The sequence below is a fragment of the Ursus arctos genome, unplaced genomic scaffold, assembly GCF_023065955.2.
Source record: "Ursus arctos isolate Adak ecotype North America unplaced genomic scaffold, UrsArc2.0 scaffold_13, whole genome shotgun sequence".
Lineage (NCBI taxonomy): Eukaryota > Metazoa > Chordata > Mammalia > Carnivora > Ursidae > Ursus > Ursus arctos.
In genome coordinates, this window is record NW_026622797.1 from 29,797,156 (window position 1) to 29,823,797 (window position 26,642).

The 26,642-nt window shown below is 37.9% G+C and overlaps 1 protein-coding gene across 16 annotated transcripts in view; it reads right to left on the bottom strand.

Moving 5' to 3' along the window:
• Window positions 1–26,642, bottom strand: part of EYA4 (EYA transcriptional coactivator and phosphatase 4) — a 295,955-nt gene that overhangs the window by 221,536 nt on the left and 47,777 nt on the right. For all 16 annotated transcript variants that reach the window (XM_044386350.3, XM_048226017.2, XM_048226015.2 and 13 more), the window contains one exon: window positions 11,309–11,407. In XM_044386350.3, the coding sequence (XP_044242285.1) occupies window positions 11,309–11,341 (33 nt within the window). In that variant the 5' untranslated portion in view covers window positions 11,342–11,407. The remainder of the gene's footprint in view (window positions 1–11,308; window positions 11,408–26,642) is intronic.

A 26,642-nucleotide genomic window follows, 5' to 3' on the forward strand; every position in this document is an offset into this window, starting at 1 on the left:
CCCATTCTGCTTGACCCCTTGAAATGTCAGACAGTGATGACCAATTCCTCCTAAAATGATCTTAGTGCTTAGCTCTGAAAACAGTATTATCCTGATCTTCCTTCTGTTACCCTCTCTCTTCTGTCTCTCCTGATCCATCTTCCTCCTTCCGCTTCAGAAACATGGTATTCTCCCAGATTTATCCTCATAAACCAGACATCATTTCCTCCTATGTATACACCTCAAGGAAAATACTGTTCTGCTCAACATAGCCAGCCCAGACATCTCTTCCATGGTACAACAGAGCTTCACCAGTTGCTAGTTTGACATGTTCTCTACGGTTCTAAATCCAAACACATCTTTCTCTTTCCTTAAGTCACTGACACTTACTCCTGAACCCTCTTACTAGTATCTCCTAAACTTGAAACTGCAGAATAATCCTTGCCTTTTCCTTTCCCACATCCACCATTCACCATTTCTCCTCTTCACTCTGTTTGGCTGGTTACCAAGTTCAGCAAAGCTTTCTCTTACAAGTTCTCTTGAGTCTTTCCTTGCTTTCTTTCCATTGTCACATCATTAGTTTACACCAGAAGCTGGCCAAGTATGGGCCACAGCCTGCCACATGTTTATGTAAATAAAGTTTTATTAGAACACAGAAATGACCATTCATGTATGCATTGTTTATGGCTACCCTCACACTTCGCCAGCTGAAGTAAGTAGTTGTATGGAGACTTGATGGCCAGAAAACCCAAAAGTATTTCCCATCCTGCCTTTTACAAAAAAAAAAGCTTGCTCAACTGGTTTAGGCCCTTTTCAGCTCACACATAAACTGCTTCAAGATCTCCCAAACCATCTTCCATGCCCAGTTTCACACCTTGACTAATCTTCTCACCATCTGGTTAATTTTCCTAAAACATTTTAAAAATATTACTTTCTCAAAAATTATGTAACTTTCCATTACGTCCAAGATAAAAGTCCCAAAAGACAGCGCAGGATCTTACACATCTCTATACTTCATGTAGTGACAAGCATCGTGCTGGACATGAAGCAACATGTAACTATCTAAGCTTGACTTCAAAGATCTTTTTTTTGTCTGGTCTCAGGATTTCTCAGCTAGATTTCCCACCACACTCCACCTTCATCCCCACAAAGCTTCTGATTCAGAAATTCTAATTCATCTACAGTTTTTGTACAGAACTTATTGTCTTCTATTTTACACTTCTGAGTCTTCATTCCTGAGCTCTGCCAGGCCAGGATAGGTCTTCTGCGTCCAAACAATTTTCTCATCATTTGAGATCCAGTTAAGGTATGCCTTAGCCTATCTATAATTCTTTTCTTGATCTTTCTTAAACTGATAATAGCATAGTACTTATTATTCTCCACTGCTAACTTGGCATTGTTGTTTTGCTTTCTTACCTATATTCTGTATGATCATGTGTTTGCCTTTTCATACCAGTTCCCTCAACAATTTAGTATAGCATATCACAGTCCATGTTCAGATAAACTTCCTCAAATATTTTGCAGGGAATAAATACATAAGCAAATAACTTACTGAAAACAGATATAACAAAGACCAATGATTCTTGCCTCCACCCAGAAGACATTTGTCCACATCTATGGCCATGTTTGATTGTCACTAAAGAGAGGAAGTAGGGGAGGGAAGTGGGTGCTACTGACATCTAGTGGGTAGATACCAGAAATGCTTCTACACATTATACAATGCATAGGACCATCCCCCATGGCAAAGAACCATTGGCCCAAATTGTCAATAATGTTGAAACTGAGAAACCCTGAGGTAGGTCAATTCTTTGCTAATTTGTAACGTCTAGAAACCTCGTATCCACAAACACAGCAATCAGAAAATAATGAATATTTGTGGACTGATTTTTAAATATTTATGGCTTTGTTACTTGGATCGAAACATCGTGGTACTTGTTTAGCTGTATCTCCTCCTTAAGAGAGGCCAACCTGGTAACCAGTAATGCACATAAAATATGTGATTTTTGGAAAATCTGGAAGAAAGCACATCAAAAGAAAACTTACTGACTGTGGCAACATACAGGTATGGCATAACTCAGTATTTATAGCTATCATGTAGTAAGATCAAGCAACCACCTTAAGTAAACTGTTGTCTCCTTAATCTCTAAATGTGCGTGCCCCAGAATTCAGTCCTTTTGATTTGTCTCCTTCTAGGCTTACTCTCTTGGTGATCTCAACCAATATTATTTCTTCAAATATCACTGATACACTGAAGTCTCCCAAATTTATATATTGAGTCCAGCCTTCTCTCCTGAGTTCCACATGGTTACATCTACCTGACTTCCTAACATTTCCACTCATACGTCTAATATCAGGTCAAACTTAATATGTCTCTGTGAACTCAGTTGCTTGATACTCTCCTGGAAATCTGTCTTCCACACAGTGTCTCAGCGATCCAGCATCATTTGATCTCAGGGTTCCACCATCTTGACCTGAAGCCTCCTCCTCATTCCTCATGCTAGGGGAACATAGGGACCAAAGACTCACCCAGCAGCTTCTCACTGTTTCCACCTGGAAATGATACACACATCACTTCCCTTTGCATTTCATTTGCCAAAACTAGTCCTATGGTTCTATCTAAATGTAAGGAGGCTACAAAATGTAGTTCCCAAAAAAGAATATGAAACAGCATTGGTGAAAACACAGTAATGTCCCTGCTCCCATGTCTAAAACTGAACTCCTGATCTCCACCCTCAGTCTGTTCCTTCTAAGTTAATATATCTCAGTAAATGCGATGCCATCCTTTCCATTGCTCAGGATGAAAACCTTGAAGTCATCTTTGACTCCTTTCTCTCATAACTGACATCCAATCCATCAGCAAGTCCTCTAGCTCCACCTTCAAGACATATCCTGACTCCAGTCACTTCACACCACCTGCCCACTGCTATCCGGTCCATTTCACATCTGGATACTTCCAACAGCCCAGTTTCTACTCTTGTCATCATACTGTCATTTTTAACACAGCAGACAGGGTGATCTTTTAAAAACTTAAGTTACATCATGTCATTCCTCAGCTCAAAACCCTCCAACTGCTTCACAGGTCGCTGAATTGTTAAAGCTCAAGCTGTTAAAATGGCCTAAAAACCCCTACATAATCTGTACTTCTCCACCTCACACTTCCAACCTGATTACTTCATCTCCACCTTGTTTTCTCCACCACTGCCAGTGACATAGGCTTCCTTCTATCCTTTGAACATATGAGCTGTGCTGCCACCTCACAGTTTCATAGTTGTTGTCTCCTCTAACTCAAACCCACTTTCTCCATGTACCCACAGGGGTCACCCCCTCACCTTCTCCAAATCTTTGCACAAATGCCATTTTCTCGGTAAGATCCCCATGACTCCTCTTCCAAGGCTGCAGCCTTCCCTACCTTGCCCCCAGAACTTCCTATCCTCCTCCCTACTTTATCTGGTTTTCCTTCATACACTTGTTATTATCTAACATACTCTTCTTGTTTACTGTTCATCTCCCCCACCTAGAATAGAAGCTCCACAGGAATAATAATATCTGTCCATTTTGTCCACCATGGATTTCTAATATCCAAAACCATGCTTCAAATATAGCAGTTCTTCACAAATATTCACTGAATAAATTAGTTGCCACTGTCCAAAACGCATTTTAAGAGAACTTTAGAACTCAGGGGCCTGGGTGGCTCAGTCAGTTAAGTGTCTGACTCTTGCTTTTGGCTCAGGTCATGATCTCATGGGTTGGTTCTGAGTTTGAGGCCCATGTCAGGCTCGGCACTCAGCACGGAGTCTGCTTGAAGATTCTCTCCCTCTGCTCCTCCCCCTACTTGTGCATCCATGTGCATGCTCTCTCTCTCTCTCAAATAAATAAATCTTTAACAAAAATTAAAAAAATAACTTTAGAAGTCAACATAACATCCTACAGTCTTATATTAAACTAAAATTTGGGGGAGGACAGAAATGGTGTTACATTTATCTTTTTAATCCTAATTTTAGCAAAGTTCCTGAAAGAGAACAAGGAATCTTTAAACATTTCTTTAACTGAATTTGTTGAATTGTCATTTAATTTTCATACATTCTGCTATCTTATGACTGTTCAAATATGTAGTAATGAAGATTGTACAGTGGATTTGTAATCATGGAAGAATAACTTCTATTCCTCATCAAGACCCAGGGTATTTAAACATTTGCTCTTTATTTGAATAAGCTGAGATCAACTTGCGTTTTAATGCATACTTAAAGACATCAAATGTATTGAAGGGTCTGAAAACCATTTAAGTTGATCAAAGCAGGTAAGATACTACATTTAGCAGCATAGATTCTGGAGGAACACTACGTAAGCTTACATTCCATCAGCGCAGCATTCTAGCTGCGATGATCTTGAATAAGATCTCCAAGTTCAGCTTCAGTATCCTCTTCTTTAGACTAGAATTATGACAGAGCCTGCCATGTGGGGCAGTTTAATGAGATGACTCACATAAGGCACTATCAATGAATGCAAGCTCTTTTCATCAGCCAACGTTTTCCATTTGCTGTACACCGTACAGCAAGTTACATTATATTAATTTTCCCATTTCTCAGAAATATTAAAGCATGAAAGAAATAGATTACATTTATATCATAAAGTTATTTTCATTTTAATTGTTAAGACAGAATTACTGGACAATCAATATACCATATGTAAGTTGTAAATTCAGGTAAGAGACTTCTAGTACTTAAAGATATTATGGCTCTTATTTGCATCTATCCTCTCCAAACCAAGTGCTCAAAGCTGCTGACAACTATCCAGCCCGGGATCAGCAGGTGTGAGACTCTGTGCCACTCCGCCTCCTTATCAAGTCTGTGACAGGTTGCACTAAGTTGATAATGTTTCTCTTCCACTGAGCCAGGAGGTACCTTTAGGTTCCTTCTCAACAGGGGCAACTGCTACCAACTGATTACAGGTGTACAATATGGGGTTCTCTCTCTCTGTATACAAGTGTATTCTAAAATTTGTGAAAAGGTTTTAATAAAATTAAATTATAATTTTAGAGTGTCATAGAAGATAATTCATGGAATCTTCTTATGAATCCTTATCAACTCATGCAAAAATTTAGAGATTCAGAGTTAGAAAATTGTTCAAAATGGAAGAGTAAGCCTTAGTGCTTAATAAAAATTAAAAATTAAATTTACTGCATCTGCTTTTTAGGTGCTCTATTATAAAATTGCAAAGTAAAGATATAATTGGCGATCAGGAGTTACAACAGTTTTGAAAGTGAATTAGCTTTAAGCAAAATTCCACTGAACTCTGAAATATACTGTCCAGTTAGATGGTGCAAAAAATACATGTGGTGAACATGACTCTTTTGACTAGTTTAAAGGTCAAGTTCTTCCTAACAGATTGTAGCCTCAAAAATAATCTGATTTTGGTTAGAGCAGAATAAAATACATTGCATGCATGATGCTCAAATTGATTTAGAGTATCTAAGGAAAAAAGCAATAAAATAATGGATTTTGACAATGCCACATTAGCAAAAATGAAAAATCAATTTAAACTGAAGGTACTCAAAATAATAATTATTTTTTCTTTTTTTATGGGAGATTTCTTTATTATCCCCTATTTATTAGTTACTTACTTAGCTCTTTATATAATTTTTATTTTGTTATATTAGTCACCATACAGTACATCCCCAGTTTTTGATGCAATGTTCCATGATTCGTTATTTGCATATAACACCCAGTGCAACATGAAATATGTGCCCTCCTTAATACCCATCACCGGCCTATCCCAATCCCCTACCCCCTCCCCTCTGAAGCCCTCAGTTTGTTTCCCAGAGTCCACAGTCTCTCATGGTTCATTCCCCCTTCTGTTTACCCCCCTTCATTCTTCCCTTCCTTCTCCTACCCATCTTCCTATTTCTTATGTTCCATAAATGAGTGAAACCATATGATAACTGTCTTTCTCTGCTTGACTTATTTCACTTAGCATAATCTCCTCCAGTCCCGTCCATGTTGCTGCAAATGTTGTGTAATCATTCTTTCTGGTGGCTGAGTAATATTCCATTGTATATATGGACCACATCTTCTTAATCCAGTCATCTGTTGAAGGGCATCTCAGCTCCTTCCACAATTTAGCTATTGTGGACAATGCTGCTATGAACACTGGGGTGCATATGGCCCTTCTCTTCACTACGTCTGTATCTTTGAGGTAAATACCCAGTAGTACAATTCAAAATAATTATTTTATCAAACGGTGTTGAAACACTGACAGAAATTGACGATTCTGAAGTCGTACATCTAAAGGATAATTTGGCTGACATATCAATTCCATATGACAGCAAGAAACTGTCCAAAAGACTCAGAAAAGAACACAGGTTTTAAAGATAGGCTAGTGGCTATAATAAAAAATTATTCATAGAAACTCTAAAAACAAAGAGCTGAGGAATAATCTAAAGCCATTTAGTATTCTAAGGGAGACAAACTTGAGACAGAGAAGAAATTAATTTCTTAAACTAACTCTAGATTTTTAATTTGCATTATTAAGTTAGTTGTTTGGTGCAAAAAAATAAATACTATTATACCTACAAATATATATAAGCTTCTAAAAACACTGCTGCAACATATATATAATACGGATCCACTGGATGTGAATTTAGACCTCACGAACTGAAATGTGTCATCAATAATATGAGTTAAGTGATTCAAGTTAAGTGTAACAATGTTGACATACGTAGGAATATTCAGGCCCTTAACGTCTAATATTAGGGAATGCTACCCTACAGTAAAATTTTCATTCTCCCTCATTCTACTTAGTAACCACTAGTGTTTTATCCCATAACACACAGTACTTAAAATTCACAAGCAACATTTTTTCCCCAAACTTCTAGCTTGATGAAAAATTTAGGCAATACTCCCTCTCACTTTGATATGAATGATTAAGAGGAGGAAAAAAAAATCTATGGGAAATCATCAAAATAGGACTTCAAAATAGCTCAATGTTTAAGGATAGTACACAAGCTATAAAAACAATAAATATTGCTCAGTCTTTATTTGAATACAGGGAATATAATATATTTCGCAGTATCAAAGGAACTTTTGATTATTAGTATAGCTACTGCTATATAGATTCCTATTTATTTCTATTTATGACATTTAGTTAAAACCTGTAGTCAGCTACAATTGGATATAAAACTGCTTCTAAATAATTATGAAGTTCTAATATACAATTTCAGACAAATACAAAAACTAAACCTTACTTTAATTGCTGACCTCTTAAAATTCCCTAGATGCTCTCAGCCAGACTGCAAAATAAGACTCAGATATAATGAAAAAAAAAAATACTTAAGAACCAAACTTTGTTTTGATTACACGCTGTTAAGTGAGTATTACATGTTACATGCAATTTTTTAAAAATGTTAAGTGAAACATGATTTCATGAGTCAGTAATCCATTTTGAGAATAACATTTTGGCTTTCTAACATTCATCAGGCTATTCAATAACATACCTTAGTATGTAACAGTATATAAAAGCTTTTGAAGAAAACATTCACTAAATGTCAGCAAGAATTGTGCTAAGAAGTAAGGATAAAAGATGGACAAGACTCGCTATTACTCTTAAGTAGTTTATAATCCAGCAGAGAGGTAAATAAACAGATAAGATTTCAGGTCTGTGGGGTGAGTCCCAGCATGGAGGTAAATGCCACTGGCAGCACATGGCAGAGGCCCCTGACCCAGCGGGGCTGACAGCCTGGCGAAGAAAGAGGCCCTCTCAGAACGACCGAAACCCACACTGAGTCTTCCAGATTTACGAGTTACCTGGGTGGAGCAGGGCCCTCTGGGAAGAGGCTACAGCTCTGGCAAAGACACAGAAACCTCAGACAACCTGCAAGATTCCGGGAACCAAAAGAAGCCAGAAAGAATACTGGACGGATAGAGGTAAGCGACTGAGTCTGTGTGCTTCGCTGCGCGCTTGGGACTTCTTCTCGAGGGCAAGAAAGGGCCTGTGAAGGCTATTAAGTAGAACAGCACCATGGTCAGGTAGGTATTTCAGAAAGACCACTCTAGAAGCAACTTAAAGCAGAGAAAGATAGTGAAGAGATACAACAGACATCCAAAATAAGAGCTAGAGGAGCAGAGAGAACAGCTTTGAGAGATATTAAAAATTAAGAAGAGACAGGAGTTTGAAATGGGGATGAGGGAGTGAAGGATGAGTCCCCGCTTTCCAACTTAATCCACTCTGTGGCAGAGGACACCATCCTCGGAGATGAGAAGTAGCGGAACAGAAGAGAAGGGGAGAAAAATTGAGAGAGGAGAGCTTGTGAGTTCCATTGTCATATGCTGCGTTTGTAAACCTATGCACCTCCAGACAGGGCTGTCTGCCAGCAGGTAACTGGATATGGTCTTTAAAGACCATCTGAATATGTCAGGTAATTGTAATAACAGCCAACATCTACCAAGTTTCTACTCTAAGCGGGGCATATGCCAAGCCTTTCATATAACTTCTTTTTATTCCACTACACATGAAGAAGAGTTTAAGTAATTTCCTAACGGTTACAAAGTATTTAAGTGTCAGGGATTTCTGATTTCAAGCTCAAGCCCTTACCCTCTATACTCTGCGGGATCATGCAAAATCCATTATAGGTTTTAGGACCAGATAAACATGGGTTCAGTTCTAATCTTTGCTACTTAACAGCCGAGTGACCCTGACACTCTCCAAGCCATAGTTTCCCCACCTGTATAATGGTGACCATAACAATTACATCACAAGATGATAAGGATTGGAGAGAAAATATGGAAAATGCTAGATTCAGTCTGTATGTGCAATAACTGGTACCCACTGTTCTGTCTATGCCTAGAGAAAGAATTATTCTATGATCTGAGCAAATTTCCTTTCATCTTACTATGAACTTTCTTTTAATTCTACTTCATTTTTTCTATATCTTAGTAAAGGCTAAGTATCATTTTTCAAAATATTTGAAACATACTCTATAAAATTTAATGTTATTTAAAGATTTCAATCAAATAGAAATCATTTCAATGTAAAGGGGTTGATTCAATTTTTTTTGACATTTCTTATAGTGATGAATGTCAAAATAAGAAAATCCTAAAGCCATAAGGCCTGTTGATGTTCTGGAAAGAGCTTTGGACTTGGAGTCAGAAGACCTGGGTGAAGTCCCAACTCTGCTGTTTACTAGCCATGGCATCATGGGCAAGTCATTAACAGTCCCAAGGGTCCCTCTGTAATTGTACAAGATGCACAGATAGGCCTATATGTTCTTCTAAGTCTAAGGATGCTGAAGGAGAAAGGCTTTACAATCTTTATAAAACCAAAGCCCTTAAGTCATTAACACTTGACACAAACTTCAAGCTTCCTGTGTTTAAAGTGCCCACTCTTTGAGGGCCTATCAAACCACTCCACAGATCAGGAGCTCCCAATTTGACTCTGACCAGGTGATAACCCTCAGGTGGAGAGTTCAATGTGAAGCTGAGATGCCAGAAGGTCACACGAGATGTCTGGTTTTCAAACCTGGCTGCGCATTAGCAACACCAGGAACTTAAAAAAAAAAAAAAAAAAAAATTTTTTTTTTTAATCTTGAGTTCCATAACCTTAAAATAACAGTGGAGGAAACGATGTATGATTTACAAATGCTGTATTTCACCTTGTAAAAGGTCATATGAAGCATCTTATTTAATAACCTCACTCTAATATTAAACATAAAAACATATTCTTTTCAATGTCCACTACATGTAGAAAACAAATATCCATTCTCGAGGATACACACACAATTAGATCAACCACCCCAGTCTGCAGGGACGGCACCTGCACTAGCTCTGAAATTTCCATGTCCCAGGCAACCCCAAGGTCTCTGGAAAACGGGGACAGTTGGGGAATCACACACACACAAACACACACGCGCACACATGCATGCACACATGCACACAAACCCTCAGTGTGTTAGAACAAAGTATAGATCAACAGTAGCTCTCTCATGAAGCAGCACCACTAAAATGACATCATTCACTCAGGTCCGTACATAGTCTCACTTACAGACCTCTGACGCCACTGGGATCCATAAACATGCAATGGCTTGGCTGCCATCTTCATGCTATCATCCATTTTGTTAGAATCCACACTAAGATAACCAACATTTAAAAAAAGAACTACTTGGAAGCCCCTGCCTCCTAACTGCTATTTGTCTAGTCAGGAACTTTTTGAAGAGTAACATCTCTACCATTTGACAGACTTTTTTAAATACTTTTATGGTTTTGTATTTTTCGTTACTTTTTTTCTATAATGATGCCATGCAAAACTAAATTATTTAGTTTTATTATATTATTTAAGATAACATACAATGAAATTAGACAATGGTTGTGTCTATTTATAAAGACTTGGTTATCATTTTTTCTTTTAAATGAAACATTTTAAAAAATTAATTAACTTGAAATGGCATGTATTCGCCAATACATACATCCCTCTATATTTCAAAACCAAGCTCATCATAGCATTTTCTAGAACCATGTTATTATACACAAATACACTGTCTTCTGCTGCCTCAGAGGCACATTAGACTCTAAGATCAAGTCATGATCATACAAGCTACTAAAAAAGAGCTCAATCTGCATAACACACACTTGATAGGTTCCCATGTCTCCTGACTGGTGACATCACTAGTTGTCTGTGGGAAGAAACGCTTGGACCACGGTTGGCAGCAGTGTGGGAGAGTAAGAGAAGACCTCCCACTGACCAGTTCCACACTGAAGTATTAGTGCCATGGACACACTACTAATGAGTTAAGAGCAAAGGCCATGAAAATCCTTTCCCTTTGAGAAATAAGAATCTTAGAGTGACTGCCACCAATCTTGTGCATTCCTCCCTCTGCAAAGAACGAGTAAAATAAGGCAGCCCGTGAAATCACAGGAATTCTATGGCTGCCATCCCTGAAATGAACAAGAGGCATGCTGGTAACACATCTCCTGTTATGCTTCTGACATGCAACACTATATGCACTAACTATCTAAGCACTTTGGGAATAAAACCAAATAAAGAAGGTGTGCAAAATTGTTTAGATTGTCAAAAACACCTGGCATGATTTAAATGCCCTAGTCTCTCTCCCCCTGGTTTTCCAAGCAGACAATAAAGGGAGACCTCAAAATGTGAAATCATTAAGCAGGAACAGCATACATTTCCAAAGGTCTGTTTTATGGCCTTGGAAGAGAATTCAAAATTGAACTAAAATATATATTTTCAACAAAATTCTTGATTTTTATAATATATTCCTTTTCGTATGATTTTGAGTGGTTTTGCCACAACTTTTTCAGCAAACCTGAGGTTGAATAAGACTTACTGATTGCTCATTTAAGTCCTGGGAGTCTTCCATGTGGTTCTCTCACTTCTCCAGCCACCCCCAAACAGAAGCAGCTTCTTTCAATTAAAAGTGGACTATCTAAAACAAAAAGATGGAAACAAAGAGGAAAAATGAAAAAGTTATCTTTTTTATTTATTTGCAAATTACCAAAGCACACTATAATTTATGTAATAGTGGGTAATCTATGGAAGCATTATTTTCAAAGAACAAATCTCACTAATATTATCTCCATAGCTTATAGACCAAAGATCTTGAAAATCACATCATGGTAAAATTGGAATATGTGAACAACTACTCAGGAATACTATAAACAAAAACATCTGAGGACAATTTTGGAGACACGGTCTGTAATAAGTAGTATATTATTTTGCTGAAAGAAGTCTGCCATTAAGCAATTGGCAGATTAAAAATTAAGAGTCTGCATTAATTGTTCACTTTCTAAAGCACATGAATTAAGAAAATATGGTGTGTATCTTAATATGACAACTGGCTATAACAGAAAATTTGTCTAAATTACCAGATGATCATTATTCAGTTTTGAAGAACAGAATGTCATAAAATAGATGTTCAATTTTAAATAGAGAATAAAAATAACACGATTACAATAAAGAAGGCATTACAAACACACATGGGTAAGACAATTCATTAATAAGCCATAGTGAGACAATCAGTTAATTATTCAAAAAAAGTTCATCTTTACTCCATACCATATATTTAATAATTTCCAGGCAAACTGAAGTGTAAAATAGCTCTAAGAAAAATAGGCACAATTTCTTTCCATTTCCAGGTGGAGAAGGATTTTGTAACAGAAACAACGGAATACAAAACAAAAAAGCCAAACAACCTCTTGAATCCCCCCACACCTACATCAAAAAAATTATCAAAATTAAAAGATACGTGAAAATATAAAAAGAAATATCTGCACAAATATCAAACACAATAGGCTAATGCCCTTAACATATAAAGAGCTCTTAAATGCAAACAGAAATGCACACACCTCTACAGAAAAATGGTCCATCAGCACAAAACAATGCTCAAACTCATTAATAAATAAAATAAAATGTAAAAGAGCGACGATGCATTTGTAGCCCTTCAAATCCTAATTTTAAAAATAAAAAGAATATGAGGCTAAAAAAAGATAAATGTAAAAAAAAAAAGTTGCTTCTCACAGGCATAAATCTCAGATACAAACTACTAAACTCACACTTAATGGAATATTTAGTGCCATCGAAATTCTCAGATTAATTTAAGTGAAAGATAAGTACTCCAATAACTGTTCTGCAGAAACAACATTTTCCCCAGTTTATTGAAATTCAACATACGCAGGTGTTTTGCTCCATTTTACAAACATCCATTCATACATACCCTACTACAACCAGACAGACGTGGCTTTAATTTTTTTTTCTTTTCCACATTGCAATATTTTCTACAAAAAATCTATTACTTTCCCTTTTAGAATACAAGACATTTTAAAAATCACAAAAGAAATGTAAAACGTAGCTTGTAAATTGTTTTATGCATATAACTTCCAGAGATACAGATTAAAGATTTTCCTTCAATCTTAAAAGTTAAAAGTCATAAAATAGGAATATAACTTGTATGTATGTAATGTGACGGTCTCCATAAGACACTGATGAAGTATACTCCAAAACCAGGAAAGTGTCCCTTTAAAGAACAGCACAGTTTTACAGCGTATATGACATGAAGGAGGAAGGGTAAGTGCAAAGGGTGGCAGCGTGCATTTGGATTTAGAAAGATAAGCAGGCAGGGAGTTCAAGATGTACAGATGTTATTTTTTGTGTTGGAGGTGGACGTGAGAAACGGTGACTGGAAAACCCCAGCTCTGCCTCTTACCGCACATGTCCTCCCTCTTTCGTCTCCCACTCTCTCCTTCTCCTTAAGGACTAGTTTCCTGCCTCTAATCTGGGTCTTTCACCCTTATCCTGATTCTTACTGATCTCTAGCTTGCTCTTCCTATCCCTGAAGACCTCCATCCCATCCTTGGCTCTGCATACTGCCCCCTCCCCTGGTGACCAAGACCACACAGGTCAGGCTGGCCTTGGGTAGGGGCGCACCATGGTGAGTGCGGGGCCACCAGTCCAGCTGATGCTGCCCTTGCTAAGATTGACACCTGCCCGCCTCACACGCCCTTCCTCCATCGTCCCAGATGGAACTGTGGTAGATCATCTCCTCTAGCGGCATTTTCTCCTCACTACCTGGATGACAGACTGGCCAAGTACTCCTAAGGCTGTTATTTTTTAAATTTTTAAAAATTTTTTAAAAACTGGGTGGCTCTGACCACTAGAAATTTATTCTCTCGTAGTTCTGACAGCAAGAAGTCCTAAATTAAGGTACTGGCAGGTCCGTGCTCCTGCTGGAGACTCTAGAACAGGATCATTCCTTGTGACTTCCTAGTTTCTAGTGTTGCCCACAATCCTTGGCATCCCTTGGCTCATAGACGCATCACTTCAATCTCTGCTTCCACAGTCAACAGTCACCTCCCCGCCCATCTCTTGACTTGGACTTCTGTGTGTGCCTCTGTGTCCAAATTCTCCTATTCCTAAAGGTACACCAGCGACTGGATTAGAACCTACCCTAATCCACTAAAACCTCATCTTAACGTGATTCCTTCTGCAAAGACACTACTTCCATGTAAGGTCACATCCACAGGTAAGGGGGATAGAATTTGAATATATCTTTTAGGAGATCCATTTCAACCCACAACATATGTATAGTTATCGCACTATCACACTAAAATGATTTTTAAGAAGTCATCAAGGTTTAAATGTAATATTTCCAGAAAGGATACCTAACAATTAAATTAAGGATACGGATCACTAGGAAAGAAGTAATCATTTTCTAGAAGGACCACCACCTCAGGACACTGGTAATAACTCAAGTGAAATTAAAAATTAAGACTTCAGAAAAGATGTTGGAACATAAGAGAATTAAGCAAAAACCAGCCCTTTTTTTTTTTTTTTTTTTTTGTTTGTTAACCGCCCACTGAGAATGTATTTAACGTTCCAGTTGGGGAGCTATTTGCATTAATGTTCCATGTTACAACGTAATACTTTGCTTTATGTTTCCTTAAAATTGAGATTGTTACTTAGTTTAACTTCTTTATGGTAACATGAATTTCTTTTTTAGCCAAACACGCTAAGGTACTAAAAAATTATGAGCCCAGTGATTTTATATTATTGAACCAAGTAAAACTACCTAGGCTAATTGCAGACACAGTATTATTTTACATCATAATTTAGCAATGGTTGTTATGCTAAAACTTTTAACATTTCATTTTCACAAATGTATAAGAAGACGACAAGAACACTCTTCAAATCAAGTAAGAGAAGTACTACTTTATAATAAAGATATAAAATTAAGGAATAACAATAACCTCTTGCTGTTTTATGAGGCCATAATCTAGTTCCCAGCTCTCTTTCAAGGCCATTCCCCACCCCCCACCCCGAAAAGGTGAATTTAAAAAGGAATAATAGCAACCCCACCCATTCCATGTTAGATTTTTTTTTTCTCCTGCGGTCAGGTCCTCGACACATAATAAATGGCTGATATCCTTTCCTTCAACTCTGCTTTAGGAAAAGTGAGCTGTAACTACTCCTGTGTCTTAGAGAAGGAGAATTTTTAAAAACAATCTCCTAATTTAAATATATAATGAGATTCTGCTATCAAGTTAGAAAACAACTCTCCGAAATGGAACACGGTACTGAGGCCTGGTCCAGGTGGCGGAGACAGCAAAGAGAAAGAGAAGACGTGGAGAGATGTCTGAGAAGTTCGCAGAGTTTGGGTGCTGTAGCCCTCACCCCCGGACTGACCTTCCTCAGCAGACCTTCCGTGAAGACGAGATGGTACAGGCATGCTCCACTCCGGCTGAATACACATGAACGTGGCGGGGTGGCTCTCTGCGCCAGGGCTGGCACGGGACGGGGACAGAAGCTGCACACGGGAACACTACACCTCTGGGAGAGGCACACACATGGCACAGCCTCCTACCAGCCATGAACGCCAGACACCTGGGCTTTGTCACTGACTGCCTGCCCACTCCTCTCCGATTCCAGAAGTTCCCAAGGGCTCTCAGTACCTCCCAGTGTTCATTCAAATCTCTCCGTGTTCCTCTCCTCGCCGCTGCGACGGTCCTTCAAGCCATCAGTGGCCCTTGCCCAGATGGGGAGCCACAGCCTCCCGAGGGGTGCCTTTCCTCCAGAGCGACTCCCTGCACTTGACTTTTCACAGGGCAGCCAGAGTGATACTTTAAAGCAGAGGCCTAATTCGATTCTCTTAAAACAAATCAGAGCTTTACCCTACCTTTTGGATAAGCCAGAAAGTCTTTAGTCAGTCCTACTTGAAGCCGGGGCAGTGCCTAGCAGAGCCCCATGAAGGATAACCACGAGTCAGCTGCCTTTGCTCCCGGGGGCCACTGCCCTCGGAAGCGGGAGTTCTGAGGGCGAACTTCCCTGCCCTGGCTGTGTTCCACTGTGCTCACCATTCCCTCATCCCGTCACTACGGACACAATCACCCCAGTGCCCTGCGGCCCCAGGCCGGGACTGCAGGAGCGTCTCCCGGGAGGATGTGTGCACAGGGCAGGCTCTGCTACAGTACAAAGGGAGGAGGAGTGGGGAGAAGACTTACAGCCCCCACCCACGTGCCACATGCCCAGTGTATCCTGAGGGAAAGGTGTAAGCCGACCTTGTGCACAGTTGCCCAGACTGGTCCCAGGGCCTGTGCAGACCCTGAGATGTGGAGGGAGGCACATTCCATAACCCATAACCACCGACAAGGCCCCCTTTAAACTTGGGTGGGCGCTTTGAAGGATCTATGTCCATGTACAGAATTTCCTGGCTCAGGGGAGGGTGCCCTTCCATTACATTCTATCATTCAGAACAGCTAACCTATTGTTTCACTTTCAGATTTTCAAAGGGCAGCTACATTTGCAGAAACATATTGCGTACAAAATGACACTTGGCCCACACAGGGCAATAATATAAATATACTGATCCGTATCTGGTATTCAGCACCTAACCCTGTTGGACTGCGCAGTTCTTTTGCAGTGAACACGAAATTACCTGTATCTGATGATGCATCACAATCCCTTCCTATTGCTTAGGATGGGTGTGTGGGAAAGTACCAGGCTAGTCCTCCTTTAGTGGCAAATCTTTGGGATATAAACCTTGGGCACACTTCGGGTGCCTGGGTGGCTCAGTTAGTTAAGCCTCTAACTCTTGGTTTCGGTTCATGTCATGATCTCAAGGACATGGGATCAAGCCCCACATCAGGTTCCGTGCTCAGTGTGGAGTCTGCTTGAGATTCTCCCTTTCCCACTCCTTCTGTCCCTCCATTTTTTCATGCTCTAAATAAATAAATAAGTAAATAAAATCTAAAAAGAAACAGGCACTCTTTATAGACATGTGGAAAAACCTGGTCTGCTAGGGAAAGACAGAAGAGAGGTGACCCAGAAAGAGCAGCAAAAGAGAGGATGGCAAGAGAGTCCTGGCAGAATTCAAGGACCTGGATCTTATTACTCCTGAAGTCTCCACTGTTTCTGTGCCCTTCCTGCTACTTGGCTGTTCAATTCTTCCTTGGATTCCATGAGCTATCCTCAGAGTCTTCAATTAAATTCCCTCCCTTATTAAGCATACTGCTTAACACAAAACTTGCGTTATCATTACATTATTCAGATATTATAGCTGGACTCCGACTGTCAAGAGGGCATTGCTTTCACATCCTGCACATCAAGTCACCTACACTGACCTCCAAATTTCACTAATGGGTCTGTGAAGCTGGGACAAGCACTGGCTGGTTCTAACAGCCCAGGCGGCATGCCAGAGAGGGAAGCCAACAGCACAAAGAACACCTAGCTCCAATTCTACAGCCAACTGTTAAGAGGTGGACATGTGCATTCTTTGACCATGCACGTGACACTCTTCCCTACCTGTGCAAAAGGAAAACAGCAAAGGTGTCCAAGAAACAGATCTGGGTGAGCAGTAATGAGCACTCTGCTGCTTCAGTCTCCTCAAATGAAACCAAACTAAAAACCAGATGCCAAGCTATTTTGAACTGTTTTGGAGAGCACGAACTTGCAAAATAGTCCATTTAACACAAAACGTTTCATAATAATAGGGTTAATTTCTCACACTAAAATTATAACCAGCTCAATTTCATGATAATCGCCTGGGTCATTAGTGATAGGTTCATTTTTTGGCAATCGTCTTCCTGGAATTATAAATTATGATCACTTGATTTTTGACAAGCAAGGCCAGCCAAGTTTTTTCTATGTTGTTTGTGTTTGTTAATTGTTGCTGGTTGGCTAGTTACCCTAGAAAACGCAAGCCCAGTTATATAACTGGACGGTCCCAGAGAAACCTCTAAAGGAATTAGCTTGAGCAATTTCTATTACCCTACAGATACTCGGGCAGACTCTGTAGGTTCACGCGCTGCCTCTGTCACTCCTCCCAGTCTAGATTTCACAATTACTCTGCTGAGCTTTCTGTGTCACCCTGTAATGGTTCATCTAGCTCTGGTTGTCCTGTAGCCTGGCAGGAAAACTATTTGAGCCCTTTCACAAAAATAGTCTGTTTTCTCAGCCATAAACCTCTCTTCCATACCTGGGAAATTTTCTGATGAAGAATATATTGACCCTATATATTACTGAACACACATCTGATGACTTATGCCTCTCTTGAGGAAAATTTGTTGCACTTTGAGAGAATTTAAAAATACATCTCCTAAATTTAGTATTCCCCTCTTGAAACCCTAGAGATATAAAAGATAGTTTTGCTAGAGGGAATATAAATTTAGCGATTCCGAATAAAGACTTCGGAATAAAGCATGTATGTGAGTCCTTGCTTTGCCACTGGATAATGGTATGGCCTTGTGATAGTTCATGAATGCCTCTAAATACCATTCTCTTCATACATAAAATAAGAACAATAATGATACCTGTATTGTATTATGTTGAGATTAAATGAAATCATGTATTTCAAAAATACGAGCCATTTGATTACTGGTGACAGAGTGGACGAAGATCTCTGCTTCTTTATTTTGCTTTCTATATAATGAATTAAAACATTTTAACATTTTTATTGTGCAGTGAAGTATTATCTATGCAATTTCCTATGGAAATGTAATGATTTTTAACTTTGCTCTACTAAGAATATTATACTAACCAGTGCTCTCCAGAAGGTGTATTAACTACCTCTGTTTAGATAGTAGCCAAAAGTCACCAATCTTTGACCAATTTTTTGAACTTATATAAGTTTGTAAAAATGAACAATATCTTAATTACATTATCACCATTTACCCCTTTTTAGTTTGCCATCCTACAGAACCTCATAGTTGTGGCTGGTTTCTTTAGTATTGAGAGACTGATGCTGTCAGTAACAGAATTATAGATGGGTGTGTGAAAGAGAAGGGAAAATATTTTCAGAAAAGAAGTTTTGAACTGGTAAAAGCAAGAGTGAGGAGCTAGTATTGGTGAATAAATACAATTGGTTATTACCACTATATTTTGGTGCAACTAAAATGCAAATGCATGTGCCATAAAATTGCAATGACCCATCTACTTTGAATTTCTGAAAAACAAGATGAACAGAAACCAAAATTAAGGGGCAACTTGAAGGCTGTTGCAGTGATCTAGGTAGGGAATCTGGACTGATGTGATGGCTGAAAGACACCTGGAAAAAAGGTGGATATGCAGGATAACATTAAAGACAAATCAATAGGCTATAGAAAATATGTGACTATAACTCCTAAGGCAAATATAACTTGCAGGTGTCACGCCATGGTTCCTGAAAAAATGTGTCATATGGAAAAGTTGAGAGAAAAGATATTTTTTGTTTGTGTGTTATTGTTTTAGTTGTCATTATCTTCATTTATGCATCGATGGGCAGGAAACAAAAGCAAGAGGCAACGTATAAAAAGAAAGTCCGAGAATTCTGTCTCTTTTATCGAAGGAGGGCTAGAAAACTCAACCCACCATCTGACTCAACAAGGAAGCTTGTCGTATGATGGAGCCTTTGGGAAGAGAGTAAAAGAAAATAATTACTTGAGATAAATCAAAACCTCAGTCTTGCTCAAATGTAAATTCTAAGTTGTTACTGCATCTCTGGTATGGAAACCTCAAACCAAAAAACTAAAATCAAGACTGATCCAGAGACTTGAAATCCCTAAACTCCAGGGGAAGTAAATGCAAATTATCCCACAGGGCAGAAAGGATTCTGAGAGAGAAATTCATCAAAAATGATAAGCTACATAAGAAACAAAATGGCACAAAGACAGCGGCTGCAACAACAAGGAAACTAGGTTCCCAAAATCTGAGATTATAGGACAATCTGAAAAATATAAGTGTCCTTAAAACAAAGAGACAGAAGGAATAGAAACAATATTGAAGGAACCCCACACTATGAAAAATAAATACACAAATTTGGGAAAGAACCATAAAAAATGTTTTTTAAACTATATGCACTGAAATCTTAAAAAAGAAATGAATGAAGTGAATAGCAAATTAGATTTAGCTAAAGAAACAATTTTTGAAGTAGAAAATACAAACAAATAAATTTAAAAAATACTCAGAAAGTACCCGGCCCTTTGAGTGAAATTAATGGTAACAAAAAACAGTAGCAATGCAAACATGTATTTTTCCCTCAAATTTTCCATATCACCAATTTCTCAGGAATCAAGTGTGACAACTGAGAGTCATCTTTTGGGGGGAGGGGTGCAGAATCCAATATATAATAAAGTAAACATGAGACATACAAAATATAACAATAAATTTGACTTACCTAAAGTCAAGTTACTTGCTTGAATTCTGTCTACAGTGAATATTAGTTAGGGATTTAATTACATATGATGCTATTTGCCTTCCTAAAATTTGGGACACTTGAAAATTTTTTATCCACAGTTTTAATTAGGGCTGGATCCAAAGTTTGAATACCTTCTTCCCTCTCAATAAATCCCCCTATAGCATCAGAGAATAAAAGCATTCCACTGACTTTATAACTACATTCAAAGTAGAATCACGTTAACAAAAAACTGTCATTATAGCTTCTAAAAATCCAAGAACTTTTTAAGGGCTAAATATATAAGAATTCAGAAAATAATATCTTAAATAAATTTGGTATTGTTCAATTCTATACTGTACTTCCTTGTTGTATGTTGTGACTTCAAGAGAAACTTAGAGAATATGAATGGAATCCATAGAGCCTTATTTCTTTGTCTTGGGAGCATGAAGAATATAGAAATTAAGTGGGGTTTATTTAGAGTGATCACATGAGTCTGTAGATAGAATATTTGAAGCTTCTTAGTTACAGGGAATTGAACCACCTCCTTCTCCTCTTTCCTTCTTTCAATTTTTCCTTGCATGTTAGTTTATAAATCCACCTTTTAGAATTTCCACTCTAGTCTACCAACCAGAGCCACAGAGCATAAGCTGAATCCTGCTTTAGTATGTATGGCAGGCTGTTAGATATTAGGAGAGCGCTATCATTCACGTCACCCCTAAATCTTTTTTCCTCAAGTTAAGTACCCCTAGTTAATAAGACCACATCTTTAATAAAAAATAAAAAATAAAAAAAAATAAAAAGTCCTTGTTTCCCAACAGGGACTATAGGAGAATTCACTCAGCCACAATTGCTGGGAATGCATAATTGCCTAGGAAATGCATTAAATGGAAGATAGATATGACCTAGGTCATAGTGCATCATTATTTTTAAACTATTCAATAATAAATTGACATTAAATTATTACAGATCAGCATTAATGTATACCAAATATCACATTCATACCCAGCCAAAAATGAAAAGGAAACCCAATTAGCTGAAATGGAAATTAAAGGCAATAAATTTTCAAAGCAGTGAGCATGAACAACCTTAGGATTCTGTTTGCTGGTTTGTTGAAGACTGAATTATTCTCCAGGAAAATTAAAGAAGAGAAAAGACTAATGTTTAAGCTGCTGGAAGGCCTGGTTTGCCCAGGACTTGGACGTGCCTGGGCTTGTTTGTAGAATCTCTGGGTTAGGCTCCCAGGGCTTCAAGAGCTCTTGGGCCTGAGGAGCCTCCTGGGAAAGAACTCTTCCAAGGAAAGAGCTGGTGAGCCTTAAAGCTGGAGCTAAGTCTGAGTCCTAAGTCTCAGGGCTGCATGCAAAGAACAAGAAAATAAACAAACCGACCAAAAAAACTGTCCGCTAAACTCTGTAGAAGAGATTGAGGGTAGATGGCATCCCTGTATTATTTGGATTCTCTCTTATAGGGTACTGTGCTAGGGGAAGGTGCTGGATACCTTCCTCCTTGGAAGTTACTGGTGGTCCCAGCTGTTCAATCAAGTAGAAGTGAGGTCTGACCCAGAGAAATACTACTTCCTTTAAATAGGACTCTTATAGCTTGGAGAAAAAAAGGGATGAAGAAATCTTGGGAAAAAAAACTGGTTAAACTAGTAAGAAAAAGATCACAATAAATAAGAACTAAAAATGTGAGACTTGAAACTCCAGAAAATGACAGAGAGGCAGAATAATTTCCCCCTCCTGATCAAACCAAATGTGAGAGATTGAAGAGATGTGGACACCGGTCCCTTCCATACTCTTGATGGGTAGTATGGTTTCTTCTGGTCACCACTTGGCACTCCAGGCTCAACTAGGGCTGCAGCCGAATTCTTGTTCAAGCCCTGAACAAACTACATTAGCTCCTAAAGAAGCTTTAGGTGCTTCTCATAGATACTTCTATGGCGTGTACCTGGACAATCCAACTTATTGTTTAATGCCTTAATTTCCCTTTCATGGTCATGAAAAAAATACAATAAGTTTCTTGAAAGAAAACATCTAAGATGTATAAATTCAAATATTATTCACACTCCCTACATCAAGACTGTATCTTGCAAAAACATAGATTCCTATATAATATATAAATTAATGAGTGAATGAATGGACAAGCAAATGAACAAATAAGTATATAAGGAAACACTCCTAAGGCCCATGTCAGGAAACAGATAACTTCAATTTCATGAAGTTGCAGGCTGAATCAGGCAAACAGAATAGTAGATTTCCATGCCTGCCATGACTCAATGTATGGCTTTGGGAAAACCTTGTAATTTCTCCATACTTCAGTTTCTCACCCTATAAAAGGAGTATATTGCTTGAAATTCAATTCCCTCACTGCAGTGAAGGTTTTGATTCAACAGTTATAAAACGCTTCTTAGCTTCCCTGATTAATAGGCAAAATACTGTGGTAGTTGCATAATACGCTTTCCAAAAAGTATAAAGGTAACTAGTCAAATCTAATGTAAAATGATACTTGAGAAATAAATACCAGTCATATTTATTACTTCTCCATTCCATTTGCTAAGTCATAAAAATTACTTCTAACAGAAAAAGTATCAAATTAATATTCAAGCCAGTTGAAGTGTTATCATCATAGGTTTACCTATATTTGGGGGGTGGGGAGTTGTTTTGTTTTTCCAGGCTGCCCCACATGTTTATATGGTACGGTCAGGAATGTTGGGCATGGTTTTGAAGGCCTCTAGCGTATTCGTTGGTTTCTGGCATTCTAATGCACTCTACTCTTGTAACCATAAAAGTACTCTTGAGTGCTTCTGGAAATATATAACAAATCCTTAATCAATTTAAGAGTGTTTTAACTGCATACATGAAATTTCTTGGGAGGAAAATGTTAGCTATTCTACACACATATAGTACTTAAGTTAGCAAGAGAGTTCCTTCTCAAAGGCACAAAGCAGTTTCCCCATAGTAATATAATTTTCAGTTTTATGTGCATAAGTCCTATTGAATCCCTTAGAATAACAGGAAATTCTGCAGGAAAAAAACCCACAAAAATTGATAGCCATATTTATTCAATGCTAGAGGAATAAGTTAGCTATTTTGAGTTGGATTACTCTTTGAAGGCAATAGATAACCATTAAAGGTTAACCAGAATCTTAATTAACCAGAAATTTTAAGAGTTGAATACTCTAGACACAGAATTTTCTACGTAGATGACTGTAACAATAAAGTCAACTGATTAATACACTTCATTTTAAACTTCATCTATGACATTACTTCAGCCAGGATTTGAGTAGCTATTCTCTGGATTTTGATACATTGTATTTCACATTAAACAAATTACAACATTTCACAGATTTACAAATTAGTACATTGATAAGACAGCCTATATTTTGCTATATAGTAATAATTATCAACATATATTCAGAATAATCTCTTTTATAATAACAATACAATGTCTGTATCTTTCACCTGCATGTTAAAAAACCATAGTAATATATGTAAGGTGCTTAGAATCATGCCTGGCACATACCTGGCTCTTAACAGAATAATAATACATAACTGCTCATAAAGTCTCATCAACAATATCTGAGTTAGAGCCATTTCTCCTAATAATTCTTATAAATATTTTATGGTACTAAGTGAAAACATGTCACAAATATGACATATACTGCTTTTTTCCTTCCTACCAATTAGTTTAAGAACTATGAATATATACAATAATTATTCATATAACTCAGTTCTAACAACTCTTAAATGAGATATAAACAATATATAACATAGATATGATATATATGGGGTTAATAAATTATTTGCTCTCATCAATGAACTCTTCCTATTAACGTATGAGTCTCAAGGAATTTTACAATAAGCCTTCTTATGAATCAGAGCACATATCATTATCATGTTCAATTGAGCATAAAATTTTGCCCTTGGCTTTTATGAGAAACATGCCAGCATCATCATAGGGATGCAAGGTGTTATAACTTTTTTGAAAAATATTTTGGTACAATCTATGCAATATACACATATTCTTTCACCTATTAATTCTACATCTCAAGTTTTATGTACAGGAATTTTGGGTAAGTATAGAGGGAGTTATATAAAAATCATCACTGCAACACTCCTTGTAATAGTAAAAAGCTGCAAGCAACCTAAATATACACCAAGAAGGGAACAGTTAAATTATAAAACATATGCGTAAATTCCATAGGAGTATCCAAAATTGTATGTACTGATGTGGGAAAGTATTCAAGATACAGCATATCAAAATAAAAACAAACATAAAATAAAAATAAATTACAGCTTCACATAGTTCTTACATTTACACATGTATAGAAATAAGAGTCTGAAAGGACGTGCACTAAAGTATAACGATTAACTTTTATTTGTAGGATATGGATGATATGAATAAAGTGAGGGACATCTACTTTTTATTTAAAATACATCTGTGTTTTTTAACTTCTTATTACTGTAAAACATACACACATACAGAAATCAAAAGTAGACAGCTGATCAATATTAAATAAGCACCCCCACGTCACCAATCAGACCGAGATAAAGGCTATTACCAGCATTCCAGAAGCCTCTCTCCTTCCCTCTTGCAGTCATTCCCCTCATATTAATTTCTATCATATCTGTTTTAATGTGTTACCCAACGTCTGAGCTACCTCTTCTTTAAAAAAATGGTTTAAAAAAACTTGCTTCGGCAGCATGAAGGCTTCTTTTTTTTGAATATTAAATACGCTTAGCAGGTTATTCAAAGAAATCAATTTAAAAAACATTTTGAGCATTTTCAGGGTCTTTCCTGTACGAACTGAGTTATTCCTTACAACTCCGAGGGGCAAGAGGCAAGGATTATTATTACTCCCCGTGTCCTGTGGCAGTTCCGTCGGTAAGTGCCCCAAGGTTACACTGCCGGGGAACGGCAGCAGGGCCCAGACACACAGATGTAGTCTGATTCTGGTATTCGCGACTCCTTGTCAGACACAAACAAAGGAAAATAAAGGCAACAAGACAGAGAGTTGGGAGCACTAAGGTGTCTTCAGAACGAGGTCCTCTTTTTAGCTTCCTTTTGAATCCATCACTTAACATCTCTAATCCAACCCCCAGCTGCAAAATGAAGTGAAGGTAAATTCCTCTTCTGGTCCGATTCTCTGATAAATAATGTGACCTACTAAACTACAGAGCAAATATGTTTCCTCATGAGGTAGAGAAATCACATACTGCACTCAGAAGTGACTCATACAAGGAAATAAAACCACAATTTTTGAAACTATTGGAAACAATAATTTTAATTTAATGTTATTTTTGGACACAAGAGGGGTTTTTTTTTCCCCCTAAATAAGCAAGTTGGTGGTTTTGAAGGGTCTTGCTCATCTTTTTGTGGAAAATGCCTAAAAACAAACCACTAAAAACTAAACAAAAAATTTTCCTTCCTCAATTGTGCCTGAAAAAAGACCTAATTTCTCTCACCAAAAGGCCACACATACTTTAACAGACACGTCTGGGATTTCTGGCCCCCATATTTTGAAACATTGACATAAACAAATATAGAACATGCTTCCTCTCAGATGAAATCCATAATTCTGAGGGTTAAAAATTCTTCAAAATAACATGAAGTGTATCTCCGCAGAAAGCAACCAGAGAGGCCAAAGTTTGTTTCGGGAGAAAAGTAGAAGTACGAAAACTATAAACCTCGACTAGAATCTGTCTTTTTAATTTGGATACTCAAAATGCCAGTTCACGCTGGCTATATCTTTTCTTCTTCTAGAAAATCAAGAATATCTTAGTACAAATGAAGCTTTAAATAAGTTAGAACAAAAAATAACCGACAAACTTGCTTCCGTGACCATAAGGAAAAGAGAATCAGTTTCCAAACTGTAAACAGGATTTTCTTTGTAGTTATCTGGCTTTGGATGTGTGTCCTTTGAAGACACGCATGGAACAGAGCAGTTAGTGAATTTCCATCAATATGCCCAGGCCCTGGGACTACACAGGAGGAAAGATAGGATCTCTAACCTCAGTGAGTTCAGGTCTCTCTAGAAGACAGATTCACATATAATTAGCCTCAGGACAATGTGCTTTTATATTAATAGCCCCAAAAAAGGTGCTATGGTATTACAGAGAGAAAAGAATGAATTCTGCCTGAGTCTTAGGGTAGGCTTCCCAGAGGAGGTGACATCTGAGCTAAGCCTTGAAAGGTAAGTAGATTTTTTTGTCCAGGTAAGCAGCAAAAGAGTAAGAGGCAAATAGGTTAAGGGAGCTGGAGCAGTGGAAGACAAAGGTGGTGAGAGTATCCCAGGGAGAAAAAAAAAAGGAAGTGCCTAATTGTGTTTAATCACACAGAGCACTCATAAAAATAGCTAAGTCTTACATTAAGACCCACTACACAAAGAATCAACCTGAGAAAGCAGATATGTGATCTGAATTCTTGGAGGAGGGCAGTTCCCTAATATATGAACCCAAGAAGTGTTCCTTTGGAAAAACAGAACCTCTGGTTTGCTGGCTATTCTCCAGTGAACAGGCTTCCT